Here is a 27,612-nt window from a genome sequence, read left to right on the forward strand (position 1 = left end):
CATATTTTGAGGGTTTACTGTAATAATAAATGAATATAGATTTTGTATTTACATAAGGGTTTTTTCACGTGTTTGTAACTGTATGCTATAAAATCTTTATTTGAAATGTCAGCAATCTTCACTGTTTTTCTGCTTAGTCATTATCTGTTGATCTCCTGAAGACACAGCTGTAGAAGTGGTTCCTAAGATATACTGGAGAGGTTCATAACTTTATGGAGTGGCTCACAATGACCATTCCATAGAGAAGCATGGAAAAAAGCAAGCAAACGCATTCTTGTGATATGACCTTTGTTCCTGTCATGCTGCTTGATATGGGTCACACTTGAGAAAGCCAAACTCAAGACAAACTGAAACAGGGAAGACACATGCCAAAATTGATAGTTTATTCTAGAATTACATTTCACCAAACAAAGAGCAAAAATAAGCCCTTATATCACTGCAGTGGTTAACAAGAGGCCCGAACACCATCCGCTTAGGCATCCCAGTCCCTGGCTTACCACCCAGACAACCAGACTTGAGTTAAATGCTTATTAAAAATGATAAATCACATATAACATATAACATTCTTTCAATCTCAAAGGCTCAAGCATACAGCCCAGGTTAAAATATACTTCACCTGTATAGCAGGCTGCTACACCCCCTGCTCACTATGCTCGCCAATTTCCCTCTCATCCACAGAGCCAGGGATCTGTGTGGCCAGCCCCAGGCTTTTTGGGGAGCTGTGCAGCTAGCCCTGTCCTTCCCAGGACTTGCCCCCTACCCTGGCTTTTCTCCCCACCTCTGCTCCACAAGCAGCAGACTGACATGATGATGTCATTCTCCTTTCTGTCGGGGGAGAGGCGGGATAGAGAGAGAGAGAGAATCAATCAATCATAAATATTACAGTTAATTTCAGAGTTTATCGCTCAGGAGAACAGCAGCAATGTTAAATCTGCTGGGTTGCAATAAGTCCTTCTCTATACAACAGCTTAGATGTACAGTCTGTTAGATACTTTCTATGAATTTTCCAGGGCAATCCAAGTAGTTACTTGGAAATCTGCATAAGGGTTTAAACTTCCCCTGTTTAAAAGTTCTGCAGACATGCCAGGCTCACACCCAAAGCCTCTCTTTTATAGCTGAAACAAGCTATCAGGTGTCTTGAACACAGCATGTGTTCAAAGGTTCCTGTTTGCTGAGTCCACAAGAACCCTTCCTTTTAAGTTAACATTATATTTCCTATACAAACATCGATAATTCCTCTACGCTGATGTACATAAAGCAATTGTTTGTTACTTGTTATATAACAGGGATAGATAAGCTGAAGACAATACAAGTAATATTATTAGTTCATGCAGCACTTATTCATCTTCGATCTTAAGTTTGATTGAAAAGCCATATACATAATGTAAAGGCAATTAAAACATGAAAAGGATTTAGCATCTAAAAGCTAATGTGGCTATGTTGATAAACTTCAAACAGAACATAGGCACATAGGCAAACACGTTTAGTGTCTACTCTTGATTCCTATGACTACAAATGAATGGGATAGTGATTGCTGGTCTACTTAACATTTCTTTGATACCCCTACACAAACGAGTTGTCCTGATTACAACTGCAATGCCATTTGTTAAGCCTCTAAGGGTCATATATAGGTTAGATGTTGTAAGTAACTTAAGGCACAGCCTATTTTGTACTTTGATCAGTTCCAACCACACAGATTTTTGGTTTGCAGCTACATGGAAAGACAACGGATGATGCTCACAACTTTCCGCAGCCAGTTATATCAGACCATCCAGTGTCAGGACACTAAGCTGGAATACGGGAGACTGGGGTTCAGTGCCCTGATCCACTACAGACATCTTTGTGTCACTGTGGACAAGTCGCTTAATCTCTCAATGCCTCAGTTCCCTATCTTTGAAATGGGTTAATAGGACTTCACTACCACAGAGGGCATGGTAAGAATAAAATACATTAAAGATTGTGAAATGTTAAGATATTGCAGCAATGAGGCCATACAAGTACCTAAGATGGACTGAAGCAATGAGGCCATACAAGTACCTAAGATTCATTTGGTAAAGCAAAGGAAGAGGTGGGAGGTAGTTATGCCTTCATAATTCTCAGGGTAACCTGACCACATGCTAAACCTTGGTGAAAGTGATTTTAATGCACACCAGCTGAGTACAGCTGGAGGACACTGTCCTGCAGCTATGATCCCTTGCCTATACTAGAGGTGGAGCGGGATTGACTAAATCAGATTAGCATCAACTGAGAGTTTCCGTGTCAGCAGGGAATTTTCAGCTGGGAAAACGTGGCTGCTTTCCAGCCCCTGTGCATCGTTCATACAAACATTAGGCTATTTTTACACAGCAGATCTGTTTAATGAAAACTAAAGTAGTACTTCATCTCTCTTGTGGCCTCTGGCTGGAGCAAGATTTTTACTTCTTACTTGATCTCTTATAGCTATGATTACTACTAACTTTAAATAAGGCAGATTTAAAAAAATATATCTTCTTGACAATTAAGCCGAAATATTCATAAGTGTCTGTCTCAACTAATGAAGACTAAACATCCTGGCACTGTGGTGGCTGGTAGAGTTGCGACTGAGAGCAAATAAATGTGGACAAACTATCACAGGTCGGCAGCTCCAGAGAGCTACATTTCTAAGAACATCTGCTTGCACCAAGCACATAAGTAGGTGGCTGGTATGATGGAATGAAAACAGAAGACACAACACCCAAAGGGAGTCCAAGATAACAGCACAGCAAGGTTTCATTTTTTTCCCCTTTAAACTCTATTTTACTAGTTATCAAGTGTTCTTAATTTTGATTTATTTCACTAACTGCTTATAACTTGTTCAAACAGCTCCCTAGATAATTAATTTCATTGCTACATTCTTCACTAACTCTCTCCACTACTATTTTTCATTGTTAATACACTTCTTCAATATATATCTTAGGTACTGTACTCTGGTCTCTGTACCTTTCAGTTTTATGTCTGTATTTTCCATTACTATCCTCACTGATTTATCCCCTACTTGCAAGTCCTTCTAGAAGGCAAATAGTATACTTTTCAGATGTCATATTTTGCATATACAGTCACAGCTTGCAGGAGCATGCATTAAAACTGTTTCCAGCTTGGAAATTGTCCTCACAAATGATGGACTACAGCCCTGTTTTCTGACAAGTGCCAGTCCTGCTGCTGGTGGAGGAAGCAGATAAAGTGATGACTAGACTAGAGTCAGTTTAGAATGGTGGTTGTTAAGTAAATATTCACAAAACAATAACATCTAAAAAGCAGTTTCTGCTGTTAAAACTCCTTATTTTTAAAGAGAGAGAATTGAAGGAGTTAATGGATGGGGCTGAAACTTCTTAACCAGATTATTTTTATAGGCAGAAATGATCACTCACCTACAGTTAAGGTTGCCTAATATTTCCTGTTAAAACCCCGTTTTCTTTTGCTTATAATTTTTGCTGAATTTTAACTGTTTGTTCTGAAATTTTTCATGGGTTGGCGTCTGCCAGAAACATTTTTAAAAAGTTACATGTACAATGCTTCAGAGGTACTGAAGAATGAAATTAGGGAGTAACACATTGTTTAGTGTATTTATTTATTTTTGTAATACAGCTGTTTCACCAACACAGCTGCATGATTTAGAGCAGGGACTTGAGATTTAGCCACTGTGTGTATTTGTCACACTGAAGGACATTAAAAGGAAGGATGTGCTTTCTAATGTCCATCCAGAAAATGCACCCCATGGTTAATCCAACTATAGACTCATAGAACGCTAGAACTGGAAGGGGCCTCGAGAGGCCATTGAGTCTAGTCCCCTGCCCTCACAGCAGGACCAAGCACCGTCCAGACCATCCCTGGTAGATGTCTGTCTAACCTGCCCTTAAATAGCTCCAGTGATGGAGATCCCACAACCTCCCTTGGTAGTTTATTCCAGTGTTTGACCACCCTGACAGTTAGGAAGTTTCTCCTAATGTCCATCCTAAACCTCCCTTGCTGCAGTTTAAGTCCATTGCCTCTTGTTCTATCCTCAGAGGCCAAGAACGACAATTTTTTCCCTTCCTCCTTGTAACCCTTTTTGTTACTTGAAACCTGCTATCATGTCCCCTCTAAGTCTTCTCTTTTCTAAACTAAACAAGCCCAGTTCTTTCAGTCTTCCCTCATAGCTCATGTTTTCTAGACCTTTAATCACTCTTGTTGCTCTTCTCTGGACTGTCTCCAATTTCTCCACGTTTCTTCAAATGTGGTGCCCAGAGTTGGACAGAATACTCCAACTGAGGCCTAATGAGTGCTGAATGGAGTGGAAGAATGACTTCTCATGTCTCGCTCTCAACACAAGTTAATGCATCCCAGAATCACGTTCGCCTTTTTTGCAACAGCATCACACTGTTGACTCATATTTAGCTTGTGGTCCACTATGACCCCTAAATTCTTTTCCACAGTACCTCTTCTTAGACAGTCACTTCCCATTTTGTATGTATGAAGCTGATCGTTCCATCCTAAGTGCAGCACTTTGCATTTGTCCTTATTAAACTTCATCCTGTTTACCTCAGACCATTTCTCCAATTGGTCCAGATAATTTTGAATTCTGACCCTATTCTCCAAAGCAGTTGCAACCCCTTGCAGCTTGCTATCATCTGCAAACTTAATAAGCATACTCTCTGGCTGGGTCTACACGTGCCCCTTCCTTTCGAAAGGGGCATGTTAAAGAGCAGGTTTGAAAGATGCTAATGAGGTACTGCAATGAATATGCAGTGCCTCATTAGCATAATGGCGGCCGCCGCGATTCGAATGTGCAGCTTTTTGAATTGCACGCTGCCCGTGGAGACGAGACCTCCTGAAAGGACCCGCCAGTTTTCGAAAGCCCTTCTTCCTATCTGGTGATCAGAAGAAGGGCTTTCAAAAACTGGGGGGGTCCTTTCGGTAGGTCCTGTCTCCATGGGTGGCTCGCAGTTCGAAAAGCTGCACTTTTGAATCTCCACGGCCGCCATTATGCTAATGAGGTGCTGCATATTCATTGCAGCGCCTCATTACCATCTTTCGAACCTGCTTATTAACATGCCCCTTTCGAAAGGAAGGGGCACGTGTAGACCCAGCCTCTATGCCAATATGTAAACTGTTGATGAAGATATTGAATAGAACTGATCCCAAAACAGACCCCTGCAGAACCCCACTTGTTATGCCCTTCCAGCATGATTGTGAACCATCAATAACTACTCTCTGAGAATGGCTATCTAGCCACTTATGCACCCACCTCATAGGACCCCTATCTAAGTTATATTTGCCTAGTTTATTGATAAGAAGATCATGTGAGACCATACCAAATGCCTTACTAAAGTCTAGGTATACCACATCCACCACTTCCCCCTTATCCACAAGTCTTGTTAACCTGTTAAAGAAAGCTATCAGATTGGTCTGGCATGATTTGTTCTTCACAAATCCATGCTGGCTGTTACCTATCACCTTATTTTCTTTTAGATGTTTGCAGATGAATCACTTAGTTACTTGCTCCATTTTCTTTCCCAACACAGAAGTTAAACTGACTGGTCTGTAGTTGCCTGAGTTGTTCTTTTTTCCCTTTTTATAGATGGGCACTATATTTGCCTTTTTCCAGTCTTCTGGAATCTCTCCTCACTTCCAGGACTTTTCAAAGATGATAGCTAAAGGTTCCGATACCTCCTCTATCATGTCCTTGAAAATCACACTCACACATGCTCAGTCCTTACTTATTAAAAAGTTTTGCAGCTAGACTCTCTGAAGAGTCTGTCTCCAATGAGTATGCTCCAAGTTGGAGCTGTAGGTGCTGTATAGGACTTTCCCTGCACCAACTCATTTCAGCTGTTGTGGCAACAAGGGACAGAAGGGGGAAACATTGGCTGAATATAGTGGGTATGATGAGGGTGGGGATACAGTAGAGGTTGCTGTGAAGAATAGGGATGGGGAGAAGCAGAGGCAAAGGGGGACCAAAGACAAACAAGTGGATGATAAGGACAGAAAGAGACAGTCAGGAAGGACAGGACAGAAAAGTTTACAACTACTACAGAATACTCTCCTACAAGTTCTGGAATTTAACCTAGGATTATAGTCTGAACATTCTTCTGCTGTCTAAAAACAAAGCTGTGAAACACACTAGTGAAGTGTGCATCTCCATTCACATCTGCCAGCTTAGGGGTTCCAGACTTTTCGGCATCATGCTCCCCTTTTGATTTTTGAGAGACCTTCACGCCCCCCGACCTCTTCTTTACATCATCCAACCCCCTTTAACCAAAAATTCAATTTGTAATTTAAAATAAACACAAAAACTTGATATAAAAATGTTATTTAAAATTAAAAATAAGCACAAATTGTTTTTCTTGGACCAGAAATTTAACAAAAATCTAATTTAATGTCAGAAACAGCAGAAGCAAATTAATTTAATGTGGAGGATGATGCTGCATTTTCCTCACAAGTAGGGAAATCCAAGGTTTCAAAGATGAAAGTGTGCAATGCAGATTGTTGTTGATATCCAGTCGATTTCTTTGTTTTGTTTTTAATGTGACTAAACTTGAAAAGCTTTGTTCACAGAGGTACGTTGACAAAAATGGAAGAATAATACATAACACTTCTTCCCCAGCTTTCAAGTACATTGGGAAATATTTTATCCAAAATTCCTCCAAGCTTGAGTTGCAGTTGAATCATGTTTTATTTTGAGTGCTTGTTCTTGCAATACTTCTGGCAACATATCGACATCAACATTGAATGGATTGCTTACTAATACGTGAATGGGGTTGCCAGAAGTGTTGTCTGGAAAATAGCAGATAGCAGACACTATGGAGCCGTGCCACCCCACCCCACCCTGAGCCGCACGCCAAACACTGAAGCCTTAGTGTGCCCCCCCCGCAAGCCTCGGGGCCTCCTTAACTCCTGCTGGACCTTGACCCCTTCTGGGCTGACACCAATCTAGCCACAGTCTGTGACGGCTGGTTCCAGCCCCATGCTTGACATGGCCTGGGCCCCATGGGCACCAGCCCCACCCCAAATGGGCTGTTGGCATTGCCCCAGAGCTGCAGGCATGGCCTGGGCCCTGCAGAGATCAGCTGCAGTCCTTACAGAGGTGCCGGACACTGTGCTGGCCCCAGCCCAGCCCAGCCCAGCCCAGAGGCCAACTATGGACTGGCCAGGCAAATGGAACAGCCCCGACCCTACAGATGCCTGGTGCAGCCCCAGCTGCCCAGCTGCCTGAGCCCTGTGCCAGCCTCCAGAGCTGCCCACACCAGCTGCCCACCCACCCGATCCCAGTGCTGCCAGAGTCGTCCACCCAACCACCAGCCACTGGGGCCAGCTGCCTGCTCACCCGCCAGCTGCTGGGGCCAGTCACGCACCCGCCAGCTACCCGAGCTGCCCACCCAAACATTGGTCAGCTGGCTCAGCCCCGTGCTGCTGGGACCAGCTGCCCACCTGCCAGCCCAAGCCAGGGCCAGCTGCTCAAGCCCCACAAGCCACCCACCGGAGCCCCTTCCCTCCCCCAAAGCCAGGCACCACCAGCCCCCCACTCTTACCGCATGTCCCTCCCCTCCCCCAAGCCAAGATCTCCCAGCCCCCATCTAACCCCATCCTCCTCCTCCTCTCTCTCCCGCCCAACCCACACGCCTTTGCAGGAGGCAGCTAGCTCCATGTGGGTCTTTGCCAGCAGCCTGCTTTTTATTGCAGCTGTGCTGGGTTGCCCACATAAAATAGCAGTGGCTAAGAGCTGGAAGCAAAGGCTGCCTCTTTCTTGGAGTAGGGGGAATGAAAGGATGGGGGACTGGGTCACCTCACACCCCCCCTGGAATTTCTTCATGCCCCCCAGTTTGGGAAGCCATGTACTAGCTGAGCCTCAGACAGGGTAATAATCTATTACTGCAGCCAGTAGCTCCATTAGCATATGTACTGGAGTTAAGTTCTGCGGATCCAAAAGGCCCAACTGTGTTGATAAGTCATGTGCATGGTCACTGTGCAGATACCTATGCTCTGTGCTTAACTTACAATGAAAGAGGTGCTGGGGCTGAAGCAATTTTTTTACGTTCATAACTGATGTAACAAGCCTAGAGCTGCTGGGGCTGTGAACTGCCAAGTCTGGAGCAGCCCTGGCAAAAATTAGGCTCTGCTGTGTAGGTCTAGGATTCAAAGTCAGGCTTGAGCCCAGAGACCATATGTGGAGAGTGCACAGGGAGTTACATGTGTTGCCCCCTACCCCGCATCACTGTCAGCGTTGCACTACTTTCAGGGAGTGTGAGAGCAGTCACCCTTCTCCCCTGGAGCTGGACTACCCAGCTCACACTGCTCTTGGTCCATGTTGCTCTGAGAGCAGAGGGGCTGCTCCCATGTTCCCTGGAAATGGTGCAATGCTTCCACAGGAAGAGACAGGCAGGGACAGAGAAGAGGCGAGGAGTGGGTAGAGCATGGGCAGGGCATTGGTGGGGCGGGAGCGAGATAGGGCACATGGATGGTGCCATCTCTGGAATCCCTGCACTAGTCACCTCTGATTGAGCCCAGTTTCCCTGCTGCTTACATACAAATCACAACTAATCCAATGTGCTAGGATCCCATGGCGGGGGAGGGTCTGAGCCTGAGTCAAGATGGGATCCAAGGTTCAAACTCTATTGCTTTGCAGTGTAGACTCAGCACCATTGGACTCATACACTGAAAGCCTGCCACATGCTGCCACTATCTCTTTTGCATAGTCAAGTTTGATGGACTATCAGGTTTTCCCACACTTCACCATGAACAAAGGGCTAAAGGGACCACATTTTGGGAGGGTGCAAAGAAGTTTGGGATGTTGGTGGTTAGACTTGGGACTGCATAATGTAGCATAGATGCTGGCCCAGGTTGGAACCCAGGATTCAACAATTCATGATTTGTGCAGACGCTCAAATCCTAAGTTAAATAACTCAGGGCCTGCTAACTTTAGAGAGTCTGGGCTTTCATTGCACTTTATATGTACTCTGTAGTTCCATAAATTTTTTTGTTTGTTTTCAAATTACCTTTTTAAAAAAATTAGAAAATTATATTTAGGAAGAACCTGTTGCAGACTCAAATCCTCAAAAATTAGGAAATATAGATATTAAGCCTGTCTTCAGACTGTGGCATATCTGGAAATTAACATAATTTCTTCTGAGTTAACCACACAAATGTTCCTTTTCTTCTTCTTCTTTACAAAAATAAGAGTACTTTGTATTACAGACAAACTAGTAAATAGTTTGTAGTTGTACAGTTCAAGTAATTAAAATTCAAATTCCTATACCCCTTAAAATTGTTGTTGTTTTGGAAATTCCATTGACTAGATTCTAAACGAGAGTTTGAAGAAAGAATTGGGAACATCTGATAGCATAGGAGTTAAACATAGGAAACATTCATGAATTCTAATTCTGGGTTTTCCACAAACTTCTGTATGACTTTTGAAAGTCCTCTGAACATCTGTTTCCTATAATTAAAACAGCCTGCTTTATGGGACTGTTGTGAAGCTTAATTATTGTTAGTAAAATGCTCTGAAACTCTGACAGAGAATTAAAGAAGTATTATGAGTTTTTCTTTTGACTGGATGTTTGGTGTTCTTAGGAAATTCTGAAATCAGTACCACTTGCGTCTGTATAATTTATGCAATATAGTGTTAAGAAAATGTTGCCTAAAGATGTTTATAAATGTGTAATTGTTCATAGAGCCTTTAATCTGTACATCAGCCACTGAATTCTTGGCTAGGTCAGTAATAGCTGAGGACAGGTCTAAAGCATGAGATAAAAATCAATTTTAGATACACAAATCCAGCTATGGGAATTGTGTAACAGGAGTCAACTTATCTAAAATCGATTTTTGCCACTGTCCACACAGTGGGAGGTCCCATTGACTTCTCTTACTCCTTGCGACTAAACTGAACTCCAGACGATCAACTGGCAGCAAGTTGATCTTCCCGTAAGTGTAGACATACCCTGAGTATAACCAGAACTACTGCTAATATGAGTGAAGTTCACTCCACAGTGTCTGTATTTGGTGTTATGCAGGGCAGCATTCACACTTTCCCTTCTGGCACATACTCTATGCTTTATGGTCACCTGCTACACAGTTAAGCTAATTAAGATACACACCTGCAAAGTCTTTTACTTCAAACCAGGCCTATATAAAAAAGCTCTTTTGAGGCTTCTGTGAAATAAAGTTGTTGTCTCAGTGTGACAGGTAACTTTATTTTGGGGGTGGGAAAGCTGAATTAGGAATGGATAATGAATTGAATATATACACAGGCACACACTTGTACGTTTTAAATGACAACACATGTAAATATGGTGATATTTTGCCTTGTTATTGTGGTGGAGTTCCCCTTGAAACTGTCACTTGATTGGCTGAAATACCACGGAGTCCACCCAGCAACTTTCTGACCCACGAAGGTGTTTGGCCTAGTTAGACTTTCTGGGCTCCGTCAGCAATGGCACAGAGTTGGAGTCACAGCCCACAGCAAAGCAACACAGACACTGAGAAACACAGCCCTGGGAAAAATCAAAGGGGTGTAACACAGCACCCAGGTGCACAGTCCCAATGGGACCAAATCCCAGATAAATCCATCTCCTTCCATCTCTCTACACATGAAGTTTATACAGAGTGCATTCATAAGGTATTCACCCCTGCCCCACTTTATCAATGAGAGATGTGCAGCTGGTGTTCCCCAGGTAATAATTATTTGCAATGGGTTTATTAATGAACAAAAATGATTTCATTAAGTACAGAAAGTACGATTTAAGTGGCTGCAAGTGATGAGAGATCAAAGTAAGTTACTAATAAAATAAAATATAGATTAAAAAATCCAGTTAAGCCTAATATACTAAAAAACTTGGTGCATGCAATTTCTTAACTGAGAATTTTTAGGCAACCTCCCTGCTTGGGCCTGATCCTTTCCTACTGTTCAATCTTAGATGTTTCCAGCAGTCACCTTAGGTGGTAACCAGGGGACTCCTGGCATGTGGCATGTTTGGTTTCATCCCTTTGGATATATTTTGCCCAAGGCAGGAATTCTTTGTGTTCAAACTTTTTTCATCTTGAGTGGAAAAATACAGCAACCAAAATGGTCTCCAGCATCAGAAGGCCTGGTCATATGTCTTTGCAGGATCAACCACAGTCCAGGTTCACACGAGAAGCAAGATGATCCACAGTACATTGTCCAAATATCAGGGAATTAAGTTCCTTAAGTACCACTTAACAGGTCTAGGTCAGTAGACAAGTTTACACTTTATATTTCTAACTTTAACTACAGGAATGATACATGCACACAAATATAATGTACACATTTGGGGTATTAAAAGCTTTCCAATGATAGGTTACATGTAACATTTTGCATGAAGCATATTGAAGTTAGGCATGTTCAGAAGCATATTTCCCTAAAGAATGTGAGGTGCAATATCAAAATTATAACCTTGCTTCCTTTCCTGTGTTAAGGTTGCACATATTGCAAATGCTGACTAAGGACTACCTTTACCCATTTACTCAGTCAATGCCTCTATTACTGTCAACAGAGGGGAGACTGGGTATTGAAGTAGGCAAAACAGATAATTTAGTGTTAATATTTTACATTTTAACCAAATATAAATTCCTTTTTTTAGGAGAAATCACACAACCTCAGAAATATTGCAAGTGTTACTTGTAGGTTTAGAACTATTAGATATTTATCAGTAAATGTTGGTAAACATTTATTTTATCATACACTCAGAGACTGGAAAAAATCCATAAACCATAATTGAAATGTATAGCTGGGCAAATAAGAAAATATATTTGAGAACTTATGCAGAGGTGGGAAAACTTGGTTTTGGGTTGAGCCCTGCTGACCTGTAGACAAATCAGTCAGAGGCCACACAGAAAACCCCCAAAAACTTCATTGATGTGGTCTCTGATTGTAGTGGCGGGGAGGGCTATGGGGACTGGGTGAGAGGAAGGGTGCAGGATTGGGCTGCAGGAGTGGGCTGAGGGCAGGGGGTCTGGGCAGGAGGGGGTACAGGAGAGGGGTAGGGGTGTGGGTCTAGATGGGAGGAAGGGTGTAGGGTCTGGAAGGGAAGGGCCACGGTGGAAGTGAAGGGTCTGGGAAGGAGGGAGCAAGAGCAGGTTGTGGGTGGGGAGTCTGGGCAGGAGGAGTACAGAAGAGAAGTGTGGGATCTTGGAAGGAGGGGATAGAGTGTGTGGGATATAGGGTGTTGGTGGAAGGGGTCAGAGTAGGAATGAGGGGTCTGGGAAGGAGGGACCAGGAGCAGGGTGGGAAATTGGGGTGGGAGTGGGGGGTCTGGATAGGAGGGGACACAGGAGCAGTTGAGGAACGCAGGATCTGGGCAATGGGATTGCACTTACCTGCTCACTCCTGGAGGCACATGGCTCTGCACTCCCTCCCTCTGCTCCCAGGCACTGCCCTCCGTTGCTCTGATTAGCTGGAATTCTGACCAATCAGAGCAGTGGTATGAAGCCCCCAGGCAGTGCTGCTGACGCCACTGCCACTCGTTCTCTCCCTCCCCCAGCTGGGGTAACAGCGGTGAGCAGCAGCAGAGCTTGGAGCTGCTTCCTGCTCTCCCCACCCCCAGGCAGAACCCATGGTCTGGATCCAGCCCTGGCTTTCCGATCTAGCCTGCGAAGCTTGGGGCTCCAATCCCTTTCACTCCACTGAAGACTGGATGCTATGGAGGGCAGCTCTGAGTCTCAGGGTCTGGATCCAGATAAGCCAGGGTCCCCCACCACTGTAGTAGAGTAGGACTGTCAAAATTTACAATCTGGTGTTTAGTGGTTACAAATACAACTTTTTGATGTCAGTGTTTACTGTCATTTAATAAGTCTGATCCTCTCGTAATTTCCTGCAACCATGACAATTTACATTGATAAAATGTAGAAAACACACTTTAAAATGAACATTGAATTTATCCATTAAGCTATAAAAAAGAAAAAAGGATATGGTTTGGCAAAAACTCAGTACCTCTAAACATAGACATCAACCAAGCAAACAAACAATGTGAACAAAGTTGGGTTCACAGAATATGGGGGAACCCTTCACACCCAACAAACAATAGGTAAGAGATTAATATGACAATCATATATGCACATATTTATTTTTTCTCATTTTTGTAGCTTCACAGAGAGAAAAGGGACTACCAACATGCATTAAATAAATAATATGCGTTTGCAGGATCCAGTAGAGAGCAAGTGAGAGTGAGAGCAAGGTCTTCATCACATAATATTCTATAGTTTGGGGGAAGGTACGCTAAGTTAAAAAAATCAAGTGACATGGGTGGTTCTTAGGTTTCTACTGTCACACACACAGATTCCCAAGTTCGTCTAGTGCTCTCCAACTGGGTTAGGCTTGAATAAGGGGTTAACTAAAAAGGGGTTAACTGAAAAGGGGTCCCGGTAGTGAGTCTGCCCACAGCCCACCTGTCAGTACTGCCAAACAAACACACAACGCTCTGTCCTGTAGAAGATGGAGGTTCAGCGGGGCATGCTTCCCAGCTGAGCCAGCTTGCTTTCAGAACTTCCCAGTCATTGGGCTGGAGCCCTTTTGGGGGGTCCTGGGGCATCTTTGCCTCAGCCTTACATGTGGCCCTTATAGGCTCAAGAGCTAAGACATAAACACACCATGATACACAGTTAAGGGTACCTTTCCCTCTGACCACTTGTCAGGGTACTGGGTAAAAAAAATGGATATGGGTAACGAACAAATAACAAGACATAGATGAATTTAATACAAACAATATTTTTTACTTACGCAATTTAGCAGGTACAAAGATAAAACAACAAACTGTTGCATTATGTTGCTAGAGCTATACTCATATAGGTTTCTTCGTGGAACCGATAAGTATTTGCGCACTACTCTATCTAACTCATGAGCAGGCACCGGGGTGGCGTAGGGTGATCAATCCTCAGCGCAAGCAACACTCAGCTTCTCCAGGGCATTGGGAGTCCCCCCTCGGGGCTTGCTGTTATACTCCTTAAATGATTTCTGATGTCACTACTTCCCAGGGTGATATATGCCTGTACACCAATCATTTTTAACATATTTTGCTTTTTCTCTTATATGGGATATACGAGGGGAAGGGTATTTTAACACATTTCACTTGGTCTCTTATTTGGGATGTGGAATGGGGAGGGCTCACCAGCCTTAGCTTGATTATCATATTCTTTAAGTAATGTGTTAGTAAATGCTCCTGCTCCTCCAGGCTCTGTGTTTGTTGCATAGGGTTAAAGAGGCCCCCCCCCAACCCTGTCTTCCCTTTTTCTTGTCTCTTTTGAGACACTTCCCCATTTTCTTTAGCCCAGGTTCCAAGTTGAGTGCCTGAGTTATGCAGCCGACGTTAGCCATGCTGATATGGCCTAACTGACATCAAGCACCCATGGGCGGTAATCCAGCTCCTTTAGTGACTGGGTCTTATATTTCTGTGCACTTCATAAACCTTATTAACTCGGTAGGACATATTTTGCCCTTGTGTATTCTGTGATTGATAAATGGTATACTACAAAGCATATTGGGTTGGAATTTTGGATGGAACCTTAAGAAACAAGGTTCTGATGTGTATGGATAAGAATGATCAAGTGGCATTTGTTATTAGAAGGGACACTGCCTTGATATTAGTGACCCATTTTTTTTCCTTGAAATATTTTGCAGTACACTGTGTGTCAATGGACTGTTCTACTCCATGCCCCAGCTGACTGCATTTCAGTTGCTTTCCTGTGAAAAACACAACAGAAATTTAAGTCTTTGATACAATACTGCCTAGTGTAAAATTCAAGGTGAAGAAACTATGTTTGTACAACCATTCAGTTATACAGTTTCAGATTTGATTTTAAAAGAAAATTTAGAATTTAGGAAAACGAGTTTTGCAATTTAAAATAACAACTACCTAGCTAAATAATACTGTGCATTAAGAGTTTTTTGTTTAATTTTTGCAGGTAATTCTTTCATCCTCGTTCCTGACACTAGCAAGTATCTTCCACTCCTCCAGGATAGAATAAAGGCTGAAAGAATTGGGCTTGTTTAGTTTGGAAAAGAGAAGATTGAGGGGGGACATGATAGCAGTTTTCAGGTATTTAAAAGGGTGTCATAAGGCAGAGGGAGGGAACTTGTTCTTCCTTGCCTCTGAGGATAGAACAAGAGGCAATGGACTGAAATTGCAGCAGGGGAGGTTCAGGTTGGACATTAGGAAAAAGTTCCTAACTGTCAGGGTGATCAAACACTGGAACGAATTGCCAAGGGAGGTGGTAGAATCTCCATCACTGGAGCTATTTAAGAAGAGGTTAGATAGATGGCTTTCAGGGATGGTCTAGAAAATGCTTGGTCCTGCCATGAGGGCAGGGGGCTGGACTCAATGGCCTCTCGAGGTCCCTTCCAGTCCTACTCTTCTATGATTCTATGATTAATAACACAGCAACAAGCCAGTTTCTGTCCTTCTGTGCACAATACACTAAGAAGAGATGTTTGTAATGCTGCTCCCACTGAAGTCTAAGGAGAAAAACAACACTGCTGTGGACTTCAGTGTGATATAAGCTCAGGCCCACAGTTTGCAGCCTTCAACAAGTTCCTGCTGCCAATTATTTAAAACCATTCTGTACTTTTGGCCTATGTCACAACATTTTGGTTCCTAGTATCCATGGTAATAGTAGGTTTACACATTCCATACAGAATATCTGCATGGCAGCTTGGAACTGTAATTCCTACCTCAGGAAATGTATGTGTTGGGGAAGCAAAACTTACTGACCCTCTGATTCACATACAGCAATCTTCAGAAGTTCAAGTGCCAAGGTTTACTTGCTGCTGCTCCCTGCTTCAGCCCAGTTATGGGGCTAAGAGCTTCTGCCCTGCAGGGTGGAGTATTAGGGTTTCAGCCCTGCAGGAGATATCCACTGGGTTGCAGGGGCTCAAGCCCTGCCCTTGCTGAAGCCCTGAGCCCTGGCAGGCATGTCCCATGGGTTAAAGTCACACGACACCACCCACCACCAGCAAGACAGAAGTCCTGAGTTGCTCCCCAACAGTCTACTATGCAGAGAATGGGGGGAGGGCAGAGGGAGGCTTTGCAAGTGGAGGGGGGAATCACACCCATCTCACAAGCTGTATATATGCTAGCTCCGCTTAAGCTGCCTCAAAATAGCAGCATAAATGTAGCAAGATGAGTAGCTATCTGAGATGCCACTTGACTATCATCCCTCTTGACATACTGGCTATGTAATTGGGTGGCTAACCCACCACAGCCTCACTGTTATTTTTTGTTGCTATCCAGAGCAGAGCTACTAAATGTACATCTGCCTCAGCTGGGAATTACACCTCCCAGATGCTGTGCAGATATTCTCATTGAGAACTCTGTTTTCAGGAATTGTTTGATCTGAGAAGACTATGTATATGTGAAGGAAGTATTAAAATCTGAATGTGTTAGCAAATAAGAAACTGTCTTAGCAAATAAGAAAGAGCAAGAGCTAACATCTGAGCTTCAGTCTGAGACACTTGAAAACAAGTGCAATATTTTCAAATAGAATCCCTAGTAAGCTATGATCTGTGTTAAGACCTTCACAGTAATGAACATATGCAGCGGGCTTTAACTACTGATCAAAGTTGCCACCTCTTGTGATTTCTGTCAATCCAGTCGGCAGGTGTTTATTGCAAACAGGTGCCATATCCCTGAATAAAGTACATGGTAAAGTGGTAACAGAGAGGTAGCCACACTAGCCTGTATTCTAACAAAACAAACCAGCAGTCATGTAGCACTTTAAAGACTCACAAAATGATTTATTAGGTGATGAGCTTTTGTGGGACAGACCTAGGGAGCTTCTAAGGGGGTCTGTCCCACAAAAGGTCATCACCTAATAAACTATTTTGTTAGGCTCTGAAGTGCTACATGACTGCTGTTTTGTTTTTTTATAGCTATAGTAGGTTATTGTTTCAGACATTGGCAACATTAGGATGGCTTTCAGTGCAGTTCTAGTCTTCAGCCACCAGAGGTCACTGCTGCTCTTTGCCTTTCTTCTGTGCTGCGTGGACAGTGGCAAGGAACCAACCCAGTGCAAGACTAGCCAACACCTCATTCCACCAAACTGGGGTGGTCTAAATACAGTATGTGATCTATTGTCAGAGTAAGGGAAGAGAAGGAACTAGGGCAGGTATTCTCAAACTTAATTGTACCACAACACCCTTTGAATAACAAAAATTACTACATGACCCCAGGAATGGAGAACCTAAGCCTGAGTCTGCCCAACTCCCTGCTCCGTGGTGGAGGGTGAATGGCAAAGCCCAAGCTGCATTGCTCCAGATGGGAGTGCCAAAGCTCAAGGATTTCAGCCCATTTAAGGGGACTGTAACTTGAACCCCATGACCCAGGGCTGAAGCCCCTGGGCGTCATCCCCAGGCCGTGGGGCTTGTGCTTCTGCCCTGCGTGCTGGGGCTCAGACTTCAGCTTTGGCCTGAGACCCCAGCAAAACAAATGCCAGCCCTGGGAACCCCATTAAAGCAAGGTTGTGATGCATTTTGGGGTCCCAACCCCCAATTTTAGAACTGCTGAACTGGGAGTATGTCTACAGTATGGGTGGAATGACACTGCAGCAGTTGATTGATGGGGTTGATATAACAGCTCTAGTGAGGACACTCAATCAACCACTGTGCATGCTCCCATCAACTTCAGTATTCCACCAGAACGAGAAGCTGAAGTGGAGAGTTTCTTCCATCTACCCAGTGTGGTGTAGACACCATTGTAAGTCAGCTTAAGGTAGGGTCAACTGTAGGTATGTTATTTGTGTAGCTGGAATTGTGTAACTTAGGTTGACTTTACAGTGTAGAGTAGACCTTGCCCTAGACATGCCCATTCCAAACTTAGCCTCATAAAGAAGTCCAGTCACCCACAGACAAATCTGATTTCATTCTTTGCTATTTCACATGTTGATAAAGGCACTTGACTTAGTGCTGCTACATGATATTCTGAATTAAAAAGGCTTCATTGTTATATAAAACCACATTAAATTGATTGAGAACTTGCTAACGGACAGATCTCAAAATGTGCTGGTCAATGAGGAACCTTCACAGAATAGGAGGGAGGATCTGCAGAGATTGGTAGTTGGCCTGGCATTAATTAAAATTTCATCAGTGTTATGGAAATAAATATAAAATCACTGCTGTTAAAATTGGCATATGACACAGAGACTGGTAGAATGGTAAATAATCATGGAGACAAGGAAGTCACACCATGCAATCTGGTTAGCTCAATAAACTGCGTTCATTCAAATAAAAAGAGTTTTAATAATGTCAAAGGAAGGAACAAGGAATACAGATCATGTTTCCATAATGGGTGACTTTCCTAGAAAGCAGTGACCCTGAAAACAATTTAGAGGATGCAGTAGACAAGCAACTCAACATGAGTAGACCCCTGCAAATCTGAGGCTATCCATTTTATATCCACAATATTTGCAGATAATGGACTGATTCAGCTCCAAACCTTTTACCTGGAGCTCTACAAATCTGTAGATATCTGCTTATTACCCATGGATAATTGCATCCATGGACCATGTTTGTGGACTGGATACAGATATATATTTATCCATACAAGGCTCTAAACATGACCTCGTCATGGTATGGAATGAGAAAAAAGGGCTAATGCAATGCAATCCTTGGATGTATTACTAGTGATTAGTGGGGAGGTGATTTTACCACTGTATATGGAATTGGTGAGACTGATACTGAATACTGCATACACTTCTGGTGTTCACAATTTTAAAAGGGTGTTGAAATCAGAAAACATGAAGAAAAGGGCATGAGATTATTTGAAGAGTACTGAAAATGCTATATAGTGAGACTTAAGTCAAGCAGTTTATCAAAAAGACTGAGAAGTGACAATTACAGTTTACATCTTTCGTTTGGGTATTAAAGGACTCTTTAACAGAAAAAGACGTAACAGGAACCAATGGCCAGAAACTAAACAAATTCAAATTAGGAATACAGTATACATATTTAACAGTGAGAGTGAATAACTACTGAAACCCCCTACCAAGAGACACAAAGGGAGGGTCCTCCAGCATAATCTTTCTGAAAACTATGCCTTAAAGAAAAACTGAGCTTAATGCTGCATGAAATTCTATGGCTTGGATTCCACAGAAGACCAGACAAGATGGTCTAATGGTCCCATCTGACCAAGGGCTATAAAAGCTTCCCGGGCTTGCTGCCCTTACGTGATACCTATGTGCCTTTATTCCATATGTGAACAGCTCTGGAGGACTGGGCAGCACTGCAAAGATAGGGAGATATGACAGAGGCAGTTTTCAGAGTAAAAGAGGGGTGAGAGTAGAACTGCCATCCCTCCCTCATCATCCTGGAGCCTCCAGCAATTAAAGAATAATCTTTCATTGAAGGCTGTTGTAGGATGAAACCCACAGAAATGTCCACACAAAATTGGCAACCATCCCTAGGTGGATTTCAGAGGCAGAAAAGGAGTCTGTCCTTCTCATTACTGAGGCCCAGGCAGACTCCAGTGTTTGTGAGTCCATCTTACACATCTCTCCCTTCTGGTGCTCAAAATGAAACAGAGGGCCGCAGGGATAACATCTCACTGAATGTAAAGAGCAGACCAGAGACCCGCTGCAACAGTCAAAACAGCGCTGCGAGGCCACTCAATGACCTCTCCTAAGCCCAGCTCCGGCAGACGAGGGGCTATGGGAAACCTTTCATTTAAAACGGGAGCTCCTAATTGCCAGGGCTAGGGAGAAAAGCTCGAGCGCTTGCTCCCGTACAGGCTCACACTCCGAGACCGCCAAGAGCCCAACGCTGCAGCGCAGCAACGCCGCGTGCGTAAGCGCCCGGCGATGAGGCGCTGGGGTGGCAGAAGGACCATACTCGTGCCCTGGGACAGCGCCCCGCGGGGACTGGCCGACAGCCGCCGGCAACGGAGGGTTAACTGACTTGACGCTTAGGTGCTGAGAGGAAACACCAGCCCCAGGCCCCACCAAACTGCCGCCCCAGTGCCGTGATTTCCAGGGCCGCCGCTGTAACCAGGGTGCCGGGGAGTGGGGGGGGGGGGGGAACACTCCCTGGCTGTAGCTCCCCCCGTCCTGCAGCCTCTCGAGGTGCCCCGCCCCCCTCGGCTCTCACACCCCCACAGTGCCCGGATGTCACAGAGATCCAGCCGGCCCCTGCTGCCGCTCACTTCTGTCGCTCAGCGGGCGAGCGAACGCGCGTAGGGCGCATGCGCCTCCGCCTTTCCCTAGACTCGTTTTGCTTTTCCCTCGAGACCTCAGACCTTTTTCGCGTCCACGCGGGTAAAGCGCAAGCGCTTTGGCCTCGCGAATTCCCCCTCCCGCTTCCCTTCACGCGCGTGCGCGTTTCGCTGGTCTCGCGCACCTCCACACAGTTCCTTAATCTCTGTGTATAGGGCCGGTACGCTCCTGTCTCTTCCGCCCCACGCTTCCAACCGCCTCTTCCTCCGCCACCGCCGTTGCGGGTAGTGGAGAAGAGTGTGTGCGTGCGCGCGCGCGTGCACGCGCGTGCGGGGGGAGGGGGCAGCCATGCCGAGGGGGCGGCCTTCTAAGCCCAGCAGGGAAGACAGCAAGGCCGGCGCCGAGTCAGGTAACTAACGAGGCTGGCCAGGCTCGGTACGCGCCCTAGGGTTCGAGGCCGGGTCCCTCGGGATGGCGGAAAGCCTCCGCCGGGCTCCGCATATAGTCCCCGGATATGGGGGGAGGCCGGGTCTATTGTGTGTGGGGAGCCAGGCCCTGCGGAATGATACTGAGCGGCCCTGCACTATTCCTGTCTAGCTCCGTAGCAGCGGCGCGGCTGCCGGAACCAGCGTGCTGGCGACCATGGGCGACGCTTGCCCCTTCCCGGACGGAGCCCGTTTATATGGGCGCGCGGAGGGGGGGGCGCGGGGGAGGTTCGGAGCGGGTTTTAAACGGGGAGCTGGGGCCGAAGCGAGCCCCCGGCGTGTGCCGTGTGCGCCCCTCTCCCGCGGGTGCGGGTTCGGCTGGAGCGCGGCCGAGCCTGCAGCACACGGCTGGGCGGCGAGCCGGCTCGGGGTCGGCGTGGGGTGGAGCTGCGCCCCAGGCTCCCAGCTGTGCACACGGGCCGGTGTCCGAGGCGGGCTCGCAGCTGGGGCGCGCTCTAACTTTCGAGAGAGTTTTAGTTGAAGTCGTCCTAACCCGAGTGTTGCGCGTAAGGACAGCGTCAACTTGAAAGCGTAGGAGCGGCTGCTGTTACTTCCGGCTCGTGGTGCTTTTTGATCCCTGGGCACTGGGATCGCACCGGATTTTTTGGCATTGGTGCATTGGACAGGACTTTGTGTAGTGGGTTCCTCTATTTCCCCTGGGTGGTCAGTTCTTTTCGTTTTTATGTGGGATTTTTTGGTGGAGACCGGAGAGAAACCCCAAGAAAGCATGGTTGTAACACCCCAAATTTGCAGAGGTGCTGAAAGCTCAGGTTCCTTTTGTTCACTTTCAAAGCGATTGATTTAGATTTCTTACACCTGTTAATAACGTGCAGCATAGAATCCCCCCTCCAATAGAGCAGGGAGTTCCTTTTCAGTATGGGCATTCAACAGCACACTTATCCCATAGTAGATGATGTTTGTTTTCCTCTTCTCAGGGTGAAATGTTCATTATTTTGCAGGATATATGTTTCCTAATTGGGAATTAATTTTTAAGACACCTTAAACGGTTCTTCAGCTTACAGGGAAACATTTTAATTATATAGTTAAAATCTCACTCCATTTTGGAAAATACTATGTAATATTTATCTTTAAAAAGGGACCTCAAAAAATTCAGCAGTTGTATCTTAGGCCCTGATCCTGCAAGGATATGAACTTTATGTGTAAGGACTACTTGAATAATACTTGAATCTTTCTCCATCTTTCCAAGTACTTACCTTAATAAAGAGAGAACACTTTTGTGATAGTCATTATGTAGATTTAAAAAAAAATACAATATTAGATAATAGCGAAAACATATTGTGTTATTTGTGCCCAGATTTCACAGATGTGTATTACAACATTGAAAGCTGAGTATAAAAAGTTTTTCGATAGCAGTTGTCTGATTACTTAGCTAAATGAGAATTCGTGGTGGTTTTAGGAATTTTTGAACGGGAAAATGATGATAGCAGTGACATAGCATGCTTTTTATGTTTGAACTGTAGTTAATTTGGAATAATTTATCAGAATTAATGGTGTAGTCCTGTAAATGTTTACATATGTAACTTTTGCATGTGTTGTCACAGTGAACTAAATGAAATTACTCATAGACTGGAAAAATGAAATGCATGTGTATGGATTTGGTTCCCAAGTTAGGTTTCTGCAAGTTGGGGCATCTACATGGTGCTCTATGCAAGATTGGGATGTATGCTTTCAGTGGAATGCCCTGATGTGCTGTCAAAAAGGAGATATTATAGAAGACTGGATTTTCCTATTCTGAGAATAACAATGCAAATGGACTACAGCTAGTTTGACTGGAAAACCTTTTTATGACTGCTTTAAAAAATTAGTTCTGCTCATTTTAGACAAAATGATGCATGTAGAGAAAGTGACACCCAAATAGCTTTGATTTTAGTACAAATTAGCAGTCAGTTTTGTAATACTGACTTCTGTTGTTTTTTCAAAACAAAGCACTTATTTCTGTGTTTACTGTGCATTTCAGTAATGGTTTATATATGGATTTGTATGAATTTCAATACATGTAATTTAACATTTAAATACACAACGTTTTTGAATAAAGGTGACAAATGTATAGAAATGTTTTTCAAGTTTATGGTACCAGCTGACCAAAACAAAGCTATTCAAGCTGTTTGAAGCCTTGAGATGATAAAAATGTATCCAGTAATGTTTGTCATACTTTGATTTCAAACCCAGCCATTACTTGGGTACAGTGGATGTGTTGTGGACAGTTACCTAGAGGTTAATGTATAGTTTTTTGTTTTTTTTTTTAAAAAGCATATATACCTAAAGAAAAAGTTATAAATGAAACTTAGCATTTTTAAAGTATAAATTAAGCTGTGTATACAATGGATGCTGGTAATTAGCTGATGGGATAATTTTTGGGTATTAGCAATTTTTTGTCATGAACCAAATTACATCCTATTGATAGAACTTGCAAATTCTTGGATATCTGCTTTATATCTGTGGATCCATGGATGCAGATACCCCCAGCTCATTTTTGCAGATGCAGATTTTGTGTTAAAACCTTACATAAGAACACAAGAATGGCCATACTGGGTCAGCCAGAAGGTCCATCCAGCCCAGTAGTCTGTCTGCTGACAGTGGCCAGTGCCAGGTGCCCCAGAGGGAGTGGACTAAAGACAATGATCAAGCAATTTGTCTCCTGCCATCCATCTCCAGCCTCTGACAATTGGAGGCTAGGGACACCATTCCTACCCTTGGCTAATAGCCTTTTATGGACCTAACCTCCATGAATTTATCTAGCGCTTTCTTAAATTCTGTTATAGTCCTAGCCTTCACAGTCTCCTCTGGCAAGGAGTTCTACAGGTTAACTATGCACTGAGTGAAGAAGAACTTTCTTTTATTAGTTTTAAACCTACTACCCATTAATTTCATTTGATGTCCTCTAGTTCTTGTATTATGGGCACAAGTAAATAACTTTTCCTTATTCACCCTCTCCACACCTGTCATAATTTTATATACCTCTATCATGTCCCTCCTCAGTCTCTTCTAAACAGAAAAGTCCCAATCTTCTTAGCCTCTCCTCTTAGGGGACCTGTTCCAAGCCCCTAATCATTTTAGTTGCCCTTTTTTGAACCTTTTCCAGTGCCAGGATATCTTCTTTTTAGGTGAGGAGACCACATCTGTACACAGTATTCAAGATGTGGGCGTACCATAGGTTTATATAGGGGCAGTAAGATACTCCTTGTCTTATTTTCTATCCCTTTTTTAATAATACCTAACCTCCTATTTGCCTTTTTGACAGCCTCTGTACACTGCTTGGATGTTTTCAAGGAACTATCCTCGATAACTCCAAGGTCTCTTTCGTGGTTAGTTATAGCTAAATTAGCCCCCATCATACTGTAAGAATAGGTGGGGTTATTTTTTCCAGTGTGCGTTACCTTACACTTATCCACGTTAAATTTCATTTGCCATTTTGTTGCCCAGTTGCTCAGTTTGATGAGATCTTTTTGAAGTTCTTCACAGTCTGCCTTTGTCTTGACTATCTTGAACAGTTTAGTGACATCTGCAAACTTTACCACCTCGCTGCTCACCCACTTCTCCAGATCATTTTGTGAATAAATTGAACAGAATTGGTTCTAGGACTGACCCTTGGGGGACACCACTAGTTACCTTTCTCCATTCGGGAAATTTACCATTTATGCCCACCCTTTGTTTCCTGTCTTTTAACCAGTTCTCAGTCCATGAAAGGACCTTCCCTCGTATCCCATGACAACTTAATTTACATAAGAGCCTTTGATGAGGTAACTTGTCAAAGGCTTTCTGGAAATCTAAGTATACTATATCTACTGGAGCTCCCCGTCTGCATGTTTGTTAACCCCTTCAAAGAGCTCTAACAGATTAGTGAGACATGATTTCCCTCTGCAGAAACCATGTTGACTTTTGCCCATCAAATTATGTTCTTCTACATGCCTCATAATTTTATTCTTTACTATTGTTTCAACTCATTTGCCTGGAACTAACGTTAGACTTACTGGTCTGTAATTGCCAGGGTCACCTCTAGAGTCTTTTTTAAATATTGGTGTCACATTAGCTATCTTCCAGTCATTAGGTACAGAAGCTGATCCAAAGGACAGGTTACAAACTAATGTTAATAGTTCTGCCATTTCCCATTTGAGTTCTTTCAGAACTCTTGGATGAATGCCATCCAGTCCCGGTGATTCGTTAACATTAAGTTTATCTATTTGTTCCAAAACCTCCTCTAATTAACACTTCAATCCGGGATGGTTCCTCAAGTTTCATTTCCCGAAAAACCAAAAAACAAACCCTTGCAAATTTGTGGCTACCCACTTTATATCTGTGGCTGTTTACATCCACAGGTGTGGATGCAGGTCTCGTTTTGTAGCTGCACAGGGCTGTCCCAATTGACTTTAATGTTAATGGATTCATACTTTAGCAACTGTCATGTTGCTTAATAACAACTTTTTGACAACTTGGCATCCTTGCTCCCTGCAGAAAAACCTGGGCTGCAGGCAGGGTGGGAAGCCCTGGGCTGTGCCAAGTTAGGATGCAATTGAGAGTCTTGAGAGAGGAACTGTGCAACCCTATGGGTGTTCAGTACAAGCTTCTCTAAAGGTGGCTTTGGGGCTTTCCCCACTTGGCTGTTTCAGGCATGATTCTCTTGTTTGTTGACTGCTTTCAGGATACTTTTTGCTTGGAACAAAAAATGTCTTGTCAGTGACATCTGTTTACAACCATGAATAAATTATGGGATAATTGGGAGATTTATCCAGAGAAAAGATAGTTAACTAGCTTATAAGAAAAAAATTCTTGGAAACTTGTTCATTTAGTTTGATTTTTGATGGGACTCTGTAAGGAGACAGGTTTAATTTCAGTGGAATTCTGAAAGAACTCGAGGTTTCAGCCAGCTTGCCTTTATACCTCCCAAGAAGCCTGATCTTTCCGAATGTTCACCTCTAAGGTAATCTGCCAGCAGATACCTTGGTCCTTGGGGTATGTCTGACACCTCTGGCTGGTCCAGGCTAGTTGATTTTGGGGTTGTGAGGCACTGGCTTTAGGCATGTTTGTGGTATAGATGCTTGGGCTCAATCTGCAGCTAGATTTCTTGGAGTCTTCTAACTTCCTGGTTCTAGAACAAATGTCCTAGCCTGAGTCCGAACATCTACATAGTAATTAAACAGATCCTTATCCTGAGTTAGTTGGCGTAGGCCAGTGATGGATTTTAATTGCAGTCTCGTCATACCCCTATGCTCCAAGTGTCCAGTGAATCAGGGAGCTATGATTATCTCAGTTCTTTGGCTCCTTAGAGGCCTGTGAGATGATCAGAAATAAGTGCCTAGAGGTGCTGGCTCAGACCAGGCTTCCTAAGTCTTATGGAGTTCCAGTTCTTTGACTGCATCAGGCTGAAAAGTTTTGTGGGGGCTCCATGTTTTAAGCTGCTGAACTCTGTTTCCAGTGTCTCCTTCAGCCAGTTAGACAGAATTTTGCATACAAAATATTAAAACACAACCTTCTGATTATTTTCTTTAAAACAGTTTTCATAGACTTTTTGAAGTTGATTTATTTCCAAAGTGTGTGGTGTTTTTGTTTTAAATCTCAAAATGCTTTGCAGACCAGAACTGCCATTTTTGGGCTAGCTCTACAAGTAATTAATCCGTGTGATGTTGAAGTTGATTCATACAGAAGAAACTGAACAGTGTATATTATTTGACCCAGAACAACTATGCATTTATTGTGCTTCCTTCACTAATCTCTAATAAATATCATGAACAGCAGATAGCCTTAACGTTCCTGAGATTGGGATTGTTTGTATGCTTAAGGGTGAGATTTTTTTCCCCTGTCTGGGTACACATCCTAACATTAGATCTCCTGGGTAGTAGGGACAGGTTGGGTGTACCCTGACCTGCTTTCCTGAGAGGCTGTAGCTTCTCTATGGAGAGCAAAACAGGAAATAGATTAGAACCAGTCAGATAAAGAAAATGACCTGGGAAACAAGTATGAGAGGGGTAGCTGTGTTAGTCTGTATCTGCAAAAACAGTGAGAAGCTCTGTAGCACCATATAGACTAACAGATTTATCTTTCATGGGCAAAGATGGAGTGGGTGCCACAGGACTTCTCATTGTTTTGAACTGGAAAAAGAAGTCTGTATTTAGAGTTGTGCAGTAAGGCTGGATTCTCAGGTGTCCTGCAGGAGCAGATAAAATGTGCTTTACTGCAGGTGAGAGTGGGTATTGCAGGACAGGAGCGAGATTTAAAAAAAAAAAAAAAAAAGAAAAATAATCTCCTGGGGCATTCTCCCAGTCTGCCAGCTAAGAAGGGGAAAATAAGGAGAAATTGAGACCCAGCTGTGAGTTAACATATTCTCCACTCTTTTTCCTAGTTTCTGTGTGAGAATGGAGAGCACAGAATAATCTGGCTGCTCTTGATGTACTTTCCAAGTTGTGTTTTAACTCATCTTGAACAAAGTGTTTCATTTTACTGTCAGTAATATTCCAAAATGTATAGTCTCATTTTGCAGGTGTTTCTTGGGTAGGAGAAGATGGAAATGACTGAAAATTCTTATTAAAGCGGAAGAAAGGGTAATAACTTGCACTGATATGTACTAGATTATGTACAGACACTCTGAATTTCTTAAATTAAGACATCTGTATTTTGGGACTCAGACCTTGTTGTGGTCCAAGCTGAGGGGTCTCACCTCTGCCCAGCAAGCACAGCTTTCCCTGCATATAGCTCCTGTGGGGATCTTGTATCTCTGTCCCCATAGTGAGCCTCTTATTTTCCATTGTCCTTAATTTGCAGCCATGCAAATAGTCCCCTGCAGCCTTGCTGTGAAACTGAAATTTGGAATTGTTTTAAAATATCAGAGTTAAAGAGTGGCATCTGTCAGCGTTCAAAATATATATAATGTATATAAATAATCCCCCACCCCCAAATGTGTTCTCTATGGAATAGGGTGGGGGTCAACAACCTTTCCGAGGTGGAGTGCTGATATTTGAACTTTTGACCA

The 27,612-nt window shown here is 43.6% G+C and overlaps 1 protein-coding gene across 3 annotated transcripts in view; it reads left to right on the forward strand.

Moving 5' to 3' along the window:
* Nucleotides 1-20,410: 20,410 nt before the first annotated feature.
* ZNF236 (zinc finger protein 236) overlaps nt 20,411-27,612 on the forward strand; it is a 178,311-nt gene continuing 171,109 nt past the window's right edge. For all 3 annotated transcript variants that reach the window (XM_074987533.1, XM_074987534.1, XM_074987535.1), the window contains exon 1: nt 20,411-20,551. In XM_074987533.1, the coding sequence (XP_074843634.1) occupies nt 20,491-20,551 (61 nt within the window). In that variant the 5' untranslated portion in view covers nt 20,411-20,490. The remainder of the gene's footprint in view (nt 20,552-27,612) is intronic.

This window comes from Carettochelys insculpta, chromosome 2, assembly GCF_033958435.1.
Source record: "Carettochelys insculpta isolate YL-2023 chromosome 2, ASM3395843v1, whole genome shotgun sequence".
In the NCBI taxonomy this organism is placed as follows: domain Eukaryota; kingdom Metazoa; phylum Chordata; order Testudines; family Carettochelyidae; genus Carettochelys; species Carettochelys insculpta.